This window comes from Cygnus olor, chromosome Z, assembly GCF_009769625.2.
Source record: "Cygnus olor isolate bCygOlo1 chromosome Z, bCygOlo1.pri.v2, whole genome shotgun sequence".
Classification (NCBI taxonomy): domain Eukaryota; kingdom Metazoa; phylum Chordata; class Aves; order Anseriformes; family Anatidae; genus Cygnus; species Cygnus olor.
The window spans coordinates 3,049,412-3,067,979 of record NC_049198.1 but is presented as its reverse complement, the minus strand read 5'-3'; the positions used below and the strand labels follow the sequence as shown (position 1 = coordinate 3,067,979).

The window sequence follows — 18,568 nt, the reverse complement described above, 5'->3', positions numbered from 1 at the left end:
TGTTCATGAATCCTGCATCCTACCCTACATCACAAAGACACTAATGCTATGAATCAAACAGAAAGCAAACAAAATTTAACTTTAGGCTACGATGTGGAAGTTAAGTAGAAAGGGCTAGAGAAAGGGGAGTGGCAGTACTCAGCTTCTTGCCTTACTCTGCTTTGAGCATTCGCTACGCTGTCGCAGCCCAATCATCCCAATCTATAATGGTTCTTCAAAAAACAGTACCACAAAACTGTGTTGACCTGTTCACAAAAGCAGATTTCCAGTAAGGAATGCTCGAAGCGCTGTTTTCATAATCAAGCTTCAAAGAGGTATTCATTTAAAAGCTGGTTTCTGAAGACAAGAACACAAGTTGTGTAGTTATTCAGCTCCCTTGAGTAAACATTTTAAAAATACACAGCCATGAATATTAATGCCAGACAAATTGGTATTTCCATATAGTTAGGTGTTGTTAAATCATAGTTAGCTGATCTAAACCAACTTATTTTTCATTCAGCAGCTTAAAAGAAACTGAGAAAATTGTGAATGACCATTAGCAGATACTCAGTTCTCACTTCTAAGTTTAGTTTTTTGAAAAGACACCAATTAAACTGACTTAAGATGGTTTTGAAGTTCAAGAAAACGCAGAACAATAGTTTTCAAGCAGATGTAGGTAGCATCACCAATATGGTCTTACTAATCGCGCACCTCAGGTTTACAACTTCAGCTTCACAGAGACTGGAGTCAAACTCACATGAATTTTATTTCCCATTATATATCCATGCAGCATCTAAGGGTTCTGCAACCTATAGCTTACACATGTCATTTTAATTATATAATGTAATAATGGCCATTGTACTTGTCTACAGCCGTACAGCAACCCACCTGAGTCTCTGGAAACTAAAAGGGACTGGGCACATTTCTTTGGGCAGGAGAAGGTCTTTGAACAGCAGGCTCCAGCTTCTGCCACCTGGTTCTGAGGAAGGCCTGGAGTGCTGTTGTACTCTGTGTGCTAACCCAGGCTGCACAACACAGCACGCACCAGGTGAAAGCTGTCACCATGAAATTATTGAAAAAACAATGCCGATTAGAAAACACTGCAAAACATCGGAAAGCACCCCCTAAAATCAACTGCTTTGCACTCACCACTTTCAGCAACAGCTATTTTTCTCCTACACTATTATCTGTGTGTGTTGTCTGTTTGGGCAATGCAGGCAGGCTTTCAGCTGGCTAGCAGCTAGCAAAGAGGTGTCTCACGCCACAGGAAACCGTTGCAAAGCACAGTGTCAGTCCATCCTTACTACCCTACAGAAGTCAGAGCCTGGCCCCATAGATTTAGAAAGCACTGAGAACTTTTAGTCTTCCACGGAGAATGTGGAGACAAGGTTCAAGTCCCACCATAATTACAGAACTGAAAAGAGCAGAGGCAAATTGATCCTCCTGCTACGTCTTTCCAGTGAACACATCCAGTGTTCGCAGCACTAGCTATCAAGAAGAGGAACAGGAGATTTTGAAGCTGATGTTGGCTAACAGTCCCCAAAGTCTCAGCCAGCTTCTGCCATACTTCCAGGAAAGATCTCTGGCTTTGTTTTAAAGCATTGTTTTCACTGAAATTGCAACAACAGAAAAGCAGAAAGGGCTCTTTTTCACCTGCAATAATTCTGTCACAAGAAAAAAGACTTAAGATGTTCAGCTATAGTCTTCAAACATTTATGGAACCGATTTACATGTAAGTGAATGTGTACAGACTGAAATAGGGGATATGATTTGGGAACGTTCTTTATACACAGCAGTTCTCATTTTGTGAGCTATGATCAAGAATTAATGTCCATACCCTACTCGAATAGAGAATTATTACAACTACACTACAAACTAAAAGAGAGTGTCAAGCTCTGTTGCTGGGAAAACCAACTTCACCTCTGTCTGGTTAGCAATGTTATTTTAGGATGCACTGTGCCAATCCAACTGCCTGCTGTTGTCCTCTTAGCTAATAACTTGCTCACAGCTTCGCAGCAGATGTTGGAACTCTCCTAACACTGTTTCCAGAGGAACCATTCCCCTGCTCCCCAGTGTTAATTGGGGAAGTTACCCCTATTCTATAGCCTTAACCTGAAAAGAAGCAAAGGAATTTCTATATTGCTGTCTTTGAAGTACTCCATTTTGGGGGAAAAATCTTAAAAGCCTGAGACCAATCTATTCTAGAAGCCACGTTAACTCGTCAGCTCTGCTCTAGTGGTGATCAAAAGCATCCTTAAAACTAGGTTACTGCATGCAATCACTTTCTTGACAAACGTACCCAGGGAACTTATAAAAACAGAGCCTGTGCTACCAGTTAGTATGTTGAATAAAAACAGCGATCTTTACACCTGAATTATAAATGACTTTATTCAGTTATGCAAAGAAAAAGGCCCCAAAATCTCTTAAATTTAAATGATTTTCTTGCTCTCAAACAACAGTTCCAAGCTACCTGTCCATCTTTTAAAATGTCGTCTTTGCCCAGTTTATTCCCACTGTTACCTCTTTTGTAAATACTTGTAATCAGCATCATTTAGCCCCATGTATGGAGACCAACGTTAAGTAATACAAGAGCCAACTTTCAGAAAACATTTTTAACGTGTGCAGTAAGCTATGCCTAGGCTTCTTAACTTAGCCATACTGCCAACTCACTTCAGAAAACGAAGAAAGGGCTGCAGGGCAAGCAAGCAAAGGAGTATCACTGGCATGTGAGAGAAATTCAAAGTAGCTTTGGAGAATTTGGACCATGTCAAGTGGTCTTGCCTCCAGGTGCTCAGTGAACTTTCAGCAGATTGCAGAGTTCCAAATATCTCAATCCTTGTAGAATGCATCAGCAATACAACAGAATTAATATGCACTGGATTTATTTCCTGAACAGTGTAAGTATAAGAACAAAAGGAATCCAGTGTCAGAGATCACTAACATTAATCACTTCTTCATCAAGAGCAGGCTTTTAGACTCAGAAGTCACACATAAGAAATTCCTGGATATGTAGATTTTTGCTTCATGAAAAAAAAACATTACAGCTTCAGAAGTAGCCTATAAACACACACTGACATTTTGACTTTAGGAAAAAATGGTATTAAAACCATCTTCTGTCTGTAATGCTTGGAACAAATACCACCACCATACTATTTCCTCAGGAGAACTGAAGTGTGATCGGTTCCTTGACAGCAGTTTAAAAAGTTACCAACATTCACTGTTGGCTGAACTGAAAAATATACAACAGGTACAGCTTTAAAATATTTCATCCTAACAAGCTCAACAGGTAGCTTGTAATCTTAGTGTCAACCAACCACTTGACCTGCAATTATCTGCTTTGCATGTTATCCAACACTGCTTTGAGGTCTTCTAATATTCCCAAAACCACGGAACCCACTGCGGGGTTTCTTCTCCGCCCTTGATTGGTAAAAACACAATTCACCTCACATTTGAAGCAGAATCCAGGTGCTTCAGAAGTCTACTTGTTGCACTAGGAGCAACTGCTTCATTTCACTTAAGACTCTAAAGCACCCTACTAGCACCCTAGAAAAGACTCCTTGAATTGGGATTTCCTGAATTGGGATTTAAAGATGTTGGTCTTAAAACCTTACTTCAGCCAGTACTCTGTGAGATCACTTTTCCACCAATATTCAACATCATTTTTCTCTCGTGCTATAGATTGCTATACTATCAAGCAGTAATAAGATTTACCTCCTCTGCAGAAACTCAAGACCTCCCATTAAAAAACTAAGATTCAAGTGTTAAGTACTGTTCCATACATAGTGTCAAAAGCAAGCTTACATATTAACTGCAATATAACCATTAACATCAACACAAATTTGTTCTGTTCAAGAAGAACATTTGCTCTTTTAAGTTGGAACCAGGAAGTTCTTTGATGCTGTATTAAACCCTTTCAGAGTACTGAGTGAGCACACAAACATCTGGAAAGAGGAAACAGAGGTATACTGTTATAGATGCATCTTTCAGTGCCTCCTCCTCCCAGTCAGCAATAACTGTGTCAGGGCACGCACAGAAGCTCCACTCACTACACAAAACTAAAACGAATGAAGGCTGCAGATGCTGAGACTGATGGGAGGCACCTATGCCTTGTTTATGCTCCTCCATGTAAGGCAAAAATAAAGTGCAGCTCTGCGCTGAGGGATATCAGGGTCTGCCTCTGTTCAGCACTGCAGCACGCAGACCGTGCCAGCAGCAGAACTGCCAGCCGTGCGAGGAGATGCAGCAGTGCTCTGTGGGTCCAGCCAGGGGTAAGCAGGCACAACACAAGGTGGGACCTGCTGTGGGACAGTGAATGGATTACAACATAAAACAAAGAGGGAACACAGGTGTGCCTGGGGAGTGCTCCATACTGGCAGGTCATCTCCATTATCACACATCCTTCATATAAGAACCTATTAAAGCTGTCACACTACCTAAGTGTTGACACAGAAGGAGAATTGAGCATGTACCCATGTAATGCTCACAAAGGACTTAGTTCTGCATTAGTTTTCAGAAACATATGCTCTAGAGAACATAAGGCATCACAAAGCAGTATAAACTCAATGCAAAATTACAATTCCCCTAGTTCCCCCCCCGCCCTTGTCTTTAACAACAGGATCTACAAAACCCCAGTCATCGCTATCCAAAACCTGTTCCACCTAATCTCTGTTGACATTACTTCTGTGTTATTTGGTGTTTTACAAAAGCTTCATTTTTGCAAGTCTAAAACAAACAAAAAAATAAAAGCCCCAAACATAAAGAACTTCTGCAGTTTTTAAGACAGAAGAGAGACACAGGTGATCCCATGAAAACACTGCAACACTAAAGCCACTTATTTGTTTCCCTATTTTGAATTGCAATATTGTATACTGTCACCACTGAAATGACTTTTTAAACAATGAATATAGACTATAAATGTCAGTTGATTATTCACTGCATTGCATGGTTTTGTTTGTTAAGGGCTTGGATTTTAGTTATTGCTATTCACAAAGTACTTATTTCAGCAGAACACTCCACGCTAATGAGGAAGAAACTGCTCTATTAGAAGTCTTATATAAATTGGTACTCATGTTGTTTCTTCACTGACTGCTTCTTGTGCTCCATTTGTGTAAAAATTGCAAGGGAGAGCATAAAGACATGATGTATGTAACTGAATTCATTACATACCTTAGAAATGTAACTGAATTCATTACATACCTTAGAAAAGTGAACTCAAGAACCAACATTTAGTTTGAGGATACACAGGGATTATGAGATTAGAATCCTACTGGCTTGCTGGGAGGATTCAGCAAGACAACTACAAATTACTTAAGAGGGCTAGTGTCAAAAGGACCTCTGTACTTATTTAGCCTCTGCTCTAGATTACTGACCCACTTATGAAGAGCTAAGCATCCATGCTGTGTGATGCCAACACCCACTCCATCTGTTTGCTTCTGCTTTCTCAGAACCTCTATTAGTCTGTGTAAGAAGTTGTGTTAATTACCACACGAGCGGCTTGAATAGTTCACACAGCATCAGCCTCAGTGTGTGGTCACCTAGACCAACAGCACAGAAACAGAACCATCCTAATCGCAGCAGGATTATCAAAAGCAAAGTGTATGCAGATTTCTGCAGAGTTTCATCAATTTCATTCAAGCCACTTTCAGTTTTGAGAAGAGCTTTTACATTTTTACTTGTTTCAGGTTTCAATGATGAAAAAATATACTAGAGTTAAGTATTGTATCAACCTCGATGGACATTTCCAACAGGACCAGAAACTTGTGAAACCACAAGGGAAACTTCTGTTGAGGGAATAATGCAACAGTTGCAAAAAGAGGCATCTCCACACTTGTCAATATGCTGAGTTAAACAGTATCAAAAATTAAATCTAAAGCTAGTTAAAAAAACAAAAAACCACATAACAACAAAACCCAAAGCCCTCTCACTCATGTCAGAACTGCATCTCAGCAACTTAGCACCCAAACTTCTTGCTGACAAGGAAGGAAAAAAAATGTTTGCAAGTCAGTCTTTTATTGTTTATCCCTGCTGATGTACAGATTTTAAGACATTAATTAAAGCAAATCTCAAGCAGCAGTTTTATTAACTTACTAAATCCAAGAACGAAAATCTCCAGAAATTACAGTACTCAGCTGACATTTGAACCCAGACTACTGCTGTCAGAGTGAAAATAGTATCAACAGTCCAAAAGCCAACTTTGAAACTCAGTTCTGTATAGCACTGTTTGCAACCCTGATATCATCTCGCCCGTTAATTTTAAAGTAACAAATGGCTTTGGTGTTAAACCTTGTGAAATAGGCAGCACCATTTGAAGAGTTCTCTTGCTCCCTTCTTACTCATAAGGTAGCCAAGAAAAGTAAAATTTTAGTGAGCCCTTTTTCAGCTGACCCAAGGATGGAGGACAACAAGACAGCACATCTGAGCAAGAACTGCTCACTGGAAGACAGAGACTATATGGAGTTTAACTGAGCTTCACATTCAGTTTCAAGGAATTATTTACTATTTCACAAAAAGGCCATGCAACTTGAAGGAGCTACCCAAATACAGGCAGCAAGTAGACCAGGAAAACAATGATAAGTTAGCATCTTGTTTGTACCTCTGAATACTGTCATCAGAGGTATAGTTGTTTAAACATCTTGAAGTAGCAATATTTACTGCCCAGTACCCTTGCAGAAAAGCTCTAGGAACTTGCTCCAAGAGCTCTGTAAATTAGACACACAGTTTGTATAAATCTATACCCTCTGTAACATGAAAAAGCCCTCCCAATTAAGCATTTTGTCTTTGCCGTGGCTTTGGCTTGGCTAAATACATAAAGCTGTCTCAGAGAAATGTATCCTAACAGGTTCCAATCCTAGTCTACTGATAGACACAAAGACAAGAAAATCTAACAAATATTTCACTTTTTAGCTGGCAATAGAAAGCAGAAGGGAAACCCAGACAATCTGGGGACTGCTCCAAGGAAGAAGATACCAGCAGAATGCAGCACTAGAAACAAAAGGTGAATAGAAAAGAAAGAGCAGAGAAGAATTTAAGTAGTCAGTGATTCAGAACACATGTATGGCTTTCCCAGAAAGTTATCTCAAATCTAAAGGAGAATCCTAAACCATTATCAGGTAACAGCCATAACATATTTGATAGGTGGCAATCATTACTGACACTACTCAAACGTAGCATGCACCATGATGAATATAAAGTTTAAAACTCATTGGGACCAATGCTAAAAATACAGAAAATTAAGGTCATAAACACATCCAGTTTCTCTCCCTTACAAACTATGATGTATGTCAAGGGGCAAAGTGCCCAGAATATTCCTGTGTCACCAGATCCTCCAGCAATTTCATAGAAAGACAAACATCTGTACAGTGATTTGATATTTATGGAGCACACTTGATAAGCTTACACGTGCACCTTTAGTGGGACTTCTGTACAACGTGAATCTAGAACACGCTGCATTATACTTAAAAACATAACCCTTGCCTCTCGCACAGCAGTTGCTATGAATTAAGTTGAGAAAGTCAAAAGGGTAGAATGCAAGCTGTTGGCCTAAATATATATACATGTAAGGAGCAGAAGAGAAGTTCTAGAAATACTCCAAGTTAAATGAAAAGCACTTCCATTAACCAATGACAAATAGTAATTACAGTAAATAAACAAGTCTTCAGAGAAACTGCCTCCCAAGATAAACTTTCCCTTCAGAAGGGAAAATGGATGCAGCTTGTACAACTTAAACAAAACTAGCAAATAGAACTGAAAATAATAACTAGATAACTGAAGTGTTGACCAAGGAAAAACTAGTCTTTTTTTTTTTCTGAAGCAGAAGTGTAGTTTCAAATAAGGCCCTCCAATTAGTACTATCAAATAAAAGCATAAGGCAGTGTTAGGAACTAAGAGCTATGCTAGGCACCACGAGAATACATACAAATTGGAATCTGGGTAGTAACGAACATAATGTAAAGTTATTATTAAAAATTGTGACTCGACAGAGCATGTGGTTCAGTTCTAAGAACTGAAGCAAATGGTACCTAAAACCAAAATAGGTTTTAAAGAATTTTTAACAAATCAAAAGCATGCAACTGATTCTTTTATTTGTTTGTTCACATGACAGCCTAAACATCTGTTTGGTTTCTTAAGTGGTTATAAAAGTTTCAAACACAACAGTGCTTACCTTGGTATAGTCACACATTTCGTATTGCAATTCTGAGTGGTAATTGCCTTCTCAAGCTCATCCAGCTGTCCTGTTTTCTTCAGCTTCTTGACCAGGCTTTTCACTGCTTTTTCACACCACTTTTCCTCCTGACCATTCTGCTCACCGCCACCAGCCCCTCCAGAGCCACCAGCAGATTTTTTCCACCCCAGAAGTCTCTTGACAACTGGAGGAGTGAATGGCAAGATGGATGACATGACTTTCACCAGACAGAACACTCAGCACGCAATAAATCAGTGATTCCCGTCTGATCCCTAAAAACACAAACCAAAACAGACACGTTAGCACTGAGGTTTCACGTAAGACACATACCTTGCTTAGGCCCTTCGCCTACCAAATGCCATACAACATGGCATCTGAAAACAAGTCAGGTAACAGTTCAGGACTAGTTCACATCAATGAAATTAAAGGACAAAATTTCTACAGTCACTTCAGCAGTTAGCTCTGTTTGTTACAGACACCTAGTTTTTCCTCAAGTCCTTCCTGGCTGAAGTCTACTCACTTCAGAAATTACAGGAAGTTAACTTACTTGAATCTAGCTTTGCACCTAGTCTGAGCTGGTTTTAGTCATTTGCGAAAGTTTTCCACAAATGACCGACAAACTGCATACCCAGATTTGCATGTGCCGCCCATCTCCAAATTAACTTAATAAGCAAAATTGTGTCTGGAGTGCCATATAATCATTATGAGTTGACAGAAGTCTTTCAGCAGCCAACCCTTTGGCAAGCCTTTTTTCATAGTTTGTTATGATTTAAATAACTACCGATTTTTGTGCCACTGGGGACATGGATTTGAAATTCACCCTGAAGTTTGGTGATGAGCTTATTCTCCTGTTCCAGGCATGAGAATTCCAGAAAGTTACCTGACTTCCAAACCTCAGCACCCTTAGCTACATGAGTTACTTCAGTCAGCTGAAAATACCTTGCTCTAGCTAAGCACTAATGCTACCTTCAGGCTACTTGATCAGAGCTTTCAAGGCAGCTTATGTGTCCCCATCCTGAGCAGGCACGCTCCTCGCTTCTATCCAAAATATACAGCCTCACCTAACTGAAGTTTCTCATCTGCAAAACAGCGTGGTTCATTTGGGATACCTCAGGCTACAGTATTTCTGGCTGATTTATGCTTTATCATGCCTTCACTGTTTCAATGAGAACCAACAAGTCACCAAAAGCTAGACTATATTCCACAGGTAGCTTTAAATCTTAACTTTTTGACTTCCACAAAACAGAACATTCAGTACGAAGGACATTACAGTTTCAACTAAATTATACCTCAGTGAAGCAGCTTTTGAGATCACCTGGAAATATGACCAAAGCAAGAATTGTAATTGTTCAGGCTCAAGGAGACTGAGGTTCTGATTAATAGGGACTCGAGATTAACAACAGCCACTTTGTGGAAGTGATTCAAATAACCTATCCTAAATCAAATCATTCATTTTCATACAAGACTATAACATGCAAAGAACTTTTGTTCTTTCAAAAGTGTTAAACTATTAGGGAATCATGGCCAATACATCAGAGTGCAAAAGCATTACACTGTAACCTTGGCTACAGGGAACAAGAGAAATAAACCCAACATCTTCAGATTAAACACAGCACAGGACACTCAAGCTACAGTTTCCCAAAGAGCCTCCAGCCACAAGTAGCCCAGGTCTCCTTCCTTTCTCCGTGGTCCCACCTCTGCACCAACAGCAATACCTCTCCCCAAAGACTCAGACAGGTAGCTGAGCAGAAACCATCAAGTTTTCTTCCCAAGTTAACTTTCACACCAGTTATCAAGTTGCACTAGCTCATACCCAGTACTGTAAGGACCCACGCTGATGCTGGGTGAGATACAGAGCGTGGATGGAGACTCTCCTCCAGCCCCAGCCTTCAACAGCGGTGATAGCATCCACTCTAGCTCTTGAAATGCAACCCAGGCATGAACCGTAATGACAATTTATTCTGGTGGCACAGCCACATTAAGCAGTCTTGCTCCCCTTTTCTGCATGTTCTAAACTGTTCCCAGGGCCAGGAATAAAACCCCTTAGGGCCCTAATCCAGTACACTGAGTGGCTTCAGAGGTGAAGCGGGAGGCTCACACAGCCTCTGCTGCTTTAAGAAGCATGGCTTTCTTAAACACGGCTTCCGAAAGAGTGAAGGGGACCAGCCATACAAGGCATGACCTGGGACAGCAGTTACTCTGAACTTCGTCACTGAAAGAGACTTCAGCTTCCAAGCAGGGCCAACACTGGATGCTTCAGAGGCACAAGAAATTGAGGGAGCAAAAGGAGGATAGCCTATTTTGCTGCAAAGCCCACATTTTCAAACACTGGCAGCTGATGGATTAATATCCAGACTAAGATTCTGGGGGACTTTAACTTCTTTCTTCTAACTACAGCTACACCACATCAAGGATCTGCCAGAAGCATCAGTAAGAATTTCAGCAAGTTATTCCAGTTACAGCCCCGTATTTTTCAAAGGCCAAGCAGGGAGAATATAACCCAAGTAGGGCAGCACTTCGTTCACCTCAATACTTTAGCCCACTGTGATGAATACTTACAGGAGACTATTTCAGCCAGTTTAATTTATGCAAAAGTTGCACCCTTCTGCATGCCTAGAGGAGGCACTTCCTAGGAAGCACACGGCACAATTAGGTGGAAGGTCGGATGAATCTAAATTATGCAAGGAAAAAGCAGCAATAAAGTAATTAAGAAATACCCTACTGGGTCTGAAGAGTGGTGCACCTAGCCTAGTGCCCCATCTGCAGCAGTGGGGAAAGGATACACTATCCAAGGCAAGCACATGAGCCTTGCTGGTTTATGCAGTCTGTTCCCTCTGTAACTCTTCAGCATCTAAAATTGCTGTAGCAGGAATATTAAATGCTACCTTCCTACTTGCTCCCTTTAGCAGCCATTTAGGGACCTGTTGTCCACAAATTCACCCAACCACTTTCTGAACCTGCCTCCACAACCCCTTGCGGCAAACAGCACCAGGATTTAACATCCAGTTTTTAAAAGTATTTTGGGATGTTTTTAATTTAATCTCTTCCAAGTTTCAGACTGTGCCCCTTGTTCTTGTGCAAGCTTTGCTAAAGAACCGTTTGTATTCATCTTGTCCACAAGCTTCGTGATTCTGTACATTTGAATCACGTCCCTCCCACAAACAGAGGACTGTCAGCCTTTTGTGGCAAACGAAGTATCTGAACACTGCTCACATAGTTTGGGAAGCTCCCCTGGGCAGATGCCAAGCCTGAAGTTTTCCTTCTCCAATTAAGTTACAAGCACTTGAAGGCATGGCAGAGGGAGTGATCTGAAGACCACAGAAAAGTTACATGAGATTACAGCTAACATCTTTTCAGTCACATTACACTAAAGCTCTACATATCAGCATTACAAGAAAAAGCACAAAGATTTATACCTCATGAGCAATTTGCAGACAGAAGACAGACAGCACGTGTGTGCTGCTGAACATCTGGCAGCGGCTCAAGAATCTGCCCCTTCCACTGCCTCTGGGCTGCTCTGCAGCCCTACATCTGCACTGGGTTCTCTCTCTGTCCACTGAGGCAGACCCAGACATCGGACTTACACCAATGCGCTCAGCAATCACTGCTACAGCTCTTTTTTGGCCAGCAAACCCCATTTCAATTCACCACCTGTAACTTTTGCCTTCAGACTGACATAGGAATATGAGGAGTTTTAATCTTTGTCCCCAGAACATCATTCACTTGCACACTGTCACTGCTGGCACTAGCTTCTTGGTAAAAACCCTCCTCTAGTCTTTTTCCTTGTATGCTTCCTTCATCCACAAAAGATGTCGTTTTCTCCAAACAGACCCAGGGAACACTTGCCAATACCACAAGCAATATTCCCACATCACAAAAATGGCTGCAGATTAAATACAGGCTAAATAAATACATAATAACCCTTCTTCTTGTGATAGTCTTTGTGATTTCCTTGTGGTTCACAGGCAACCACCTCCAAACACTGAGAACCTGTTTAGAGCCTTTGCTTTTTAAAGACCTTACACACGCTTCCCACCACTCGTTCTTTGTGCTGCCTCTCCACTGCTCGTTCTGTTCCACTGATGCCCAACACCATACCCCAAGATCTTGTCTTTTACCTGCCCGTGTACTATTTCCACATATCAATGTACTGGGACTCTAGGTAATTACAGGGAGATTCCCAAGACCCCTTTCCACGTTCAACTGTAGTTGAACTATCAGTATGATGGCAGAAGTGTGACACAGCAGAAAGCTTTCGCCATTTCATCCCTTTCCACATTTCCTGGATTGTGCCTTAAAACCACAGCTTTGAGTACTCACGGAGCTTGAAGGAGAGGTACAAGTGTCGGACTGCTGGCACACACGGAGCACACGCTGTTATACCCAGCAGATTAATACTGGAAAACGTACAGATTGCCTAACTTCGGTGGTGTTTCACCTCTGCCCCCACAGTATATTCGGCTTCCTCGCACACACGCTTCTATAGCGGGTCAGCGCAATAGTTGGCAACCTGTAAAGTCACAGTTTGAGTCACGTCTGCTATTATTCCACTCTACTGTGGTTCTCTGGAACAAGGATTAAATATTAAGCCCATGATCCCAGAAATAACTAAGCATAAAAGATGAAGAAAACCTTAAGGGCAGCACGCTTGCAGACTAAAATCTTCAGCGGAAATTTTCCTTTTCTGAGTGTCTGGAACTTACTATAAACGTACTGGTGCTACCAAAAATATCAAGTGATTTCTGGCTAATTTATTCTAAAGCCTTATGCAACATATTTCAGATCAATCTGCTTATTCATCTTAAACTTGAAATTAAGAAACGGGACCTCTCCTGGTTTTACTAGAAGTATTCTGGCTTAGAAGAATCTCATTTTCAAGTGCTCTTCTGGAATAAAAAGGATAGAAGTTAAGCTCCTGAGGAAAGAAGATCGAGGAAAATCCTCCGTAGCATTTGGTAGAGTCTACAAGCTCATTTACTCACAATTTTAGTCTCATTTTTTTGATATTTTAAATAGGTAATTTTTTTTCCATTAATCCTAGAATTTGGAGGAGATTCTATACCAATTTCACCAAGTGTACAATGCCTCACAAATCTCAGAGGAAGGAATATCGACCCTTTCCCTTCACGTGCCTCCCTCTGCTATTAGTTCTTTTAGAATAAGCACATAAATTGAGGCAGTCTATTTAAGGCAGCATCAAGACCCAACATTAGGCTAACCAGTACCGAGAGCTGAAGCTTTAAAGTGTGTAGATTAGGCAGTACAGCATGTCACCTGCATTAATGTAAGGTCATCAACAGTGCAAAAACTTTGAGAAACAATGAAGTATTTCATCTTGCACTGAACAGAAGCAGAACAAAATTAATTTATGATCTGCTTCTGGATTCTTGAAGCAGTGTTATTACAAACAACAATGAGGCAGCTTATTCTCAGCAGAATCTGAGAAAATTTTCCCCAATGTTAATGATGCCGATTTGCAGGAAACCTGAATTCTGTACGGTGTTCAAACTAAAAATCAATGCCACTTTTTCCCTTTCAGGCAGAATGCATTCTAGTTAAAAAACTTGCTGGAACTGACAGGAGAAGACACTTCACTGCCGCCACTACAACCACAACCCCTCTAAAACCTGCTTTTTGAGGCTCTGGGGCGCTCATGCCCTCTTCTTCTCCCTCAAACATATATTAAAGACACCTGGTTTCATCATACCAGAGAGGCTCGAACCTGCTGTGCATACATACGTTTCCGAAGAACGTGCAAGTCAGACAACACACAAGCTTCTCTCCCTGTATTCAGGCCGGAGCAGGACAGCTTCAAGTACTTCCTTCCCAGCTGTTGGGCGTTCAGGTTTTTTGCCTCGGTGTGGGCAGAGAGCTGGGGGAAGGAGAATGTAGCCCTGCTGATCAATGCCCCCAGACCCACCCCCAGCCGAGCTCTCCAGCCAATTAGGCCAGCGGTGGGGAGTGGCTCCAGAAAGCTCCCTCCCGAGGGGCTCCAGCTGGCCCGGGCTCCCAGGAGGAGCAAAGCCAAGGTCCTGGTTCAGCTTTGACAAGAGCTGATGAAGTTCAAGGCAGGCTGCTTGTGATCCGGGGGGGGGCAGCAGCGAAGGAAATGCTCCCTACGGGACAGCTTCAGAATGAGGGTTTTGCAATGTGCCAATCTACAGCCTCAATTTGCACGTTAATTTTTTAAGTTTCTTACAGTCTAGTATTGCAATGCGTCTTGAAACTCTGCAGAACTTTTGTCTTTATATAGCTCATTGAGGAGAGAATTACCCACCTACTTTGAAAGTTTGAAAGTAGACTTTTTCCTCTCACTCATATCATGAAGTTTGATTATGAATAAAACACGAAAACTCTTGTTTCTCATGTGCAGAACTAAAATAAGCACCAACATGATAGAAAAGTTTCAGGAGCTTAATTTTTCTTCAATTACTAAGGACCGCTGCAAGCTACAGACAAAATAATGAAAAGCTTTATTGCTATCAGAAAATTAGCACATTGGAAGCAAAATGTGCATTCACACAGCACACTAAAACTGCATGCACCTAAACTACTAATAGGACTGATGTATTTTAGCAACTCTCCTAGAATTACCACAGAGGAATATTACCACAACTGCAGTCAGCCAATTCACTTGTTCCTGCAAAGCAGCAAACTTTTTCCACATCCTTGCTATTTATGAACTCACAGCCTTTCTCCTTAAAACTAAAAGCCCTTGGTAGAGCCACAAAAGCACCAAAGGAGCATTCCAAACCACAACAGCTTAAGCTCTTCTCACCTAATTTGCTTTGATTAAAATTGCCCATGTGCAACAGACAAAGGGCAGTTTCGTTATTTTGGAAAGTAAATACTCCTGGGGTAAAGCTGACAGGTAGTCCCAGAACTGAATAGCAGGTACCCAGGTACCTGGTTCAGCTTCTAGCCATATAACTTAGCAGGCTCCCCCCTTCATTAAACCACAAACAAGCGCATTTAGCAATTAGTTAATGCAAGCTGACTTTCTAAACCAGCCTAACGTCAACAAGTGTTCCTCCAACAGGCCAGGCTCCCCTCCGTGCTCGCCGTGCACTGAAGAGTGTCTTGCATTACACTCTTCTCGCTCTAGCTTAATTAAATCAAGCTCATGCCCCAGACTACGCTGATCAGAGACCCAGGAGCTGCTCTCGCACAGTCTCTTTCTTGGTCTTATTTCACACCATGGCAGTCGAACGCACCTAATCACAATAAAAAGTCATCTGGAACAATGTCTTACTCTTTGTAAGACAGTTACTCTACTGGAAGTTGAGAGAAACATTTAGTAAGGCTCTCTGCAGTAACCAATTTCTTCTAGCCCAGAGAGTATTGAGCACAGGGCTGCCTGTGCTCTCCATTCTGTTACAAAAACCTAATCCCATCGCATGACCTGCAGCAATTCAGTTTAACAAATCAACAATTACAAATATTTTGGCAAAGTAAGCTTAGGTATTGTTTGCCTCTCGGCACAGTTCACAACCAGTTTGTGGCTTTATGATAAAAGTCATTAAATCCAATCTGAAAAGCAGAATTTACAGCTCACTTAGCAAGTCAGGCCCATAAATAGATGCTTTCAATTACAGGGCATTTACATGCACAGTCATTAAGACAGTGCTGAATACATTTGAAAACTCTAGAATACCTTTAATAATAATTAAAATTCTGCACTCTGTTCTTTATATAAACAAAACTTTGGAATTTTCTTCAGTCCCAAGCAGAGCTTGGATTCCTTGTTATCCAGAACCTACTACAAAGCCTGTTCTCCCAGTACTTTTGTGGGAAAGGGATCAGAGATGGAAACAAGTTTTGTTTTTTAAATTTGCACTCACTAGCACAGATTTTTGAGCTCCAATAAACTCGATTATATCAACCGGTGCTCAACACTTCTAAAAGATCAAGTGGAACAGGAAGATGGAGGAGCACCTAGGAGAGCCTTTCATTTGGAGATTCCCTGTGCTTCATTTGCTGTGTTCATTTGCTTTTGTGTTCATTTGCTTTTGCTCACGGATCTAGCTTCTAGGTGGAGGAAAAAAGGAGATCAGTTAAGAGGCCAGTGTTTTTTTTTTTTACTTCATTTTTTCAATTGTGGGTTTTTTTTTTATTATTATGAACAAACAGAATCTCAGGAAAGCTGACAAGCTGTTCTCCAGAATTGTACTACCCATGACCACATTCCTCCATAAAGAAAACTGAATCTTCCCTCTTGCTCATTTCAGTGACTGCTGGTGTAGTCGAAGCCTGAGCCACACAACTACCAAGTTATCCTATTAAACATCCCAGTGAAGATAACCCAAAGAACACAGTTAAGTGAAGTTTAAGCCACCTCAACTGAGAACCTCCCCCTCCCCCTTTTTCAAGGCATTTACAGTTAATGCTATCTTTCATCAGGACAGTGCTAAGCAAACGGAGCAGGGTGGGGAGGAGGGTCTGGCAGCTTCAACCTCCCCCCTTCAGCCATACTCCCATCCTCCTCCAATTCACGAGACTTTGTGAACCCACAACTTTTGGAACAAACGTGGCGAAAGATCTCCTCGTGAACCTTGCAACTCGAGCTCCGACACCGCGATAAAGCGTAAGAAAGTCTAAGCAGCAGCCCAGCTCTCTCCAAAAAAAAAAAAAAAAAAAAAAAAAAAAAGAAAGGCCTTTTTTTGCCTTATACAACAGGAGCCTAACCAGCCCCTCGCCACAGGGCCCAGCCCCACAGATGCACCACCACGAGTCAGTCTGAAAGCACAGCTCTGCAGCCAGCAAGCAGCACACCTGGGGCCAGCCGAGCAGCCCCCAGCCAGCCACGAGCCGTGCCCCCAACCCCCCCCCACCCCCCACCCCCCCCCATATTTCCCCCTTTCACCGCCCGCATCCCGCAGCACGGCGCCCGGCTGCTCCCCCCCGCTCCCCCTCCCCCGACGCGGCCCGGCTGTGGGGGGCTCACCGCGGGCCGAGGCGGGGGGGGAGGGGGGGGCAGGGCCCTGCCCGACCCCCTCACACCGCAACAAAGCGGCAGCTGGGCACGGGGAGCCGGCCGCGGCCCTCCCCCGGTCCCCTCAGCGCCCCTCCAGCGCCCCTCCGGTGCCCCTCAGCGCCCCCCAGCGCCCCCCGGTCCCTTCAGGGCCCCCCCGTCCCCCCTCACGGCCGCCCCGGACCCGACCTCCTGCTCCCCGGCTGGCTGCGAGGCCGCCCTCCTCCCTCAGCACCGCCCGCCCTCCCCCATTGGTGGACGCGTCGGCCCGCCCACCCCCGCGGCCGGGAGGGGAGGCGGCGCGTTGGTCCGCTAGCGCGTCGATCAAGGAGAAGGAGAGAGGGGATTGGGGGGGTGGTGGGGAGGCCCCGCCCTCCTCCCCCACCGCTCCCGCGGGCGATTGGCGGGTGCAGGCGGCGCATCAAAGGGAGGGGGGAGGAAAAGCAGGGAGAGAACGGGGGACGGGGAGGGGCGGGAGGGCGCGAGGCTCCGCCCCTCCGGCGGGGTGACGCCGCTGATTGGTCTCGGCGCTTGTCACTCTTCACTCGGCGCGGCCGCTAGGGGCGGTTGAGCGGAGCAGCGCGGCGGCGTTTGGGTGACCTGCAGGCGCGCATGCGCACTAGAGGTGTGAGATGTCCTCAGCGGACGCTCGCTGCTGTAACCTTCCGCGCTGGGCGCGGGTGGGAGCTGAGAAAAAGTAGTGCCAGAAATTACCTCAGGGCCCGTGGCCGGCCCCGCACAGGGCAGCCCCCGGCCGCCTGCCCTCGAGTGGCGGAGCAAAACCGATGTTTAAAAGCTCCCTGGGTGAAGGAGGGCAAAAAAACATCCTTTGGAGGACAGGCACCATGGTGGCTGCTCAGGAGGCTGAGGCAGGAGGGGGATGCAGCTCTGCGCCCTTCGCGCCTGTTTTGTCCTCAGATGGATGTAAACCACACATAAAGCACGTTAAACCACCCGTAAAACCCATAAACCGTAACACCACCTCGTCTCAGGATCACAGAATCATCTAGGTTGGAAGAGACCTCCAAGATCACCCAGTCCAACCTCTGACCTAACACTAATAAGTCCTCCACTAAACCATCTCACTAAGCTCTACACCTAAACGTCTTGTAAAGACTTCCAGGGTCTGCTGGCGTAAAGCTGCAGGCAACTTGGTCCCAGCAGTCCCCAAGGTGTGAGGCCAAAACATGGCAGCAGCAGCGCCTCCTCCCACCTGCAGGGCCTGGTGGCTGCTCCCCGCTGGCTCCAGCCTCCCCACAGAGCGGTTCTGTCCCCTCCACAAAAACCTTGCCGCTTCTGTGCGTCTTTTTTTTCACTAGACTCTTCGCAGCTTTAACCAGCTGGGGTACGATAATGATGTGACCGAATTCTTGTACCCGACTAAATGCAGAGAGTCGCCACAAATAAATGAGAGCCTGCTGCCTGAAACTGCACGG

General features: G+C 43.6%; 1 protein-coding gene across 9 annotated transcripts in view; it reads right to left on the bottom strand.

The window, feature by feature from the left end:
• The window catches only part of SMAD2 (SMAD family member 2), a 48,950-nt gene extending 31,544 nt beyond the window's left edge, over nucleotides 1-17,406 (bottom strand). For 2 of the 9 annotated variants that reach the window (XM_040540576.1, XM_040540585.1), the window contains exons 1-2: nucleotides 17,322-17,406; nucleotides 8,141-8,433 (exon numbers count right to left, since the gene is read on the bottom strand). In XM_040540576.1, coding sequence (XP_040396510.1) covers nucleotides 8,141-8,376 — 236 coding nt within the window. In that variant the 5' untranslated portion in view covers nucleotides 8,377-8,433; nucleotides 17,322-17,406. Of the gene's footprint in view, nucleotides 1-8,140; nucleotides 8,434-10,720; nucleotides 10,833-12,481; nucleotides 14,493-17,321 lie in introns of those variants that run through there. The other 7 variants (XM_040540579.1, XM_040540577.1, XM_040540582.1 and 4 more) reach the window with 7 other exon arrangements.
• Nucleotides 17,407-18,568: the final 1,162 nt, after the last annotated feature.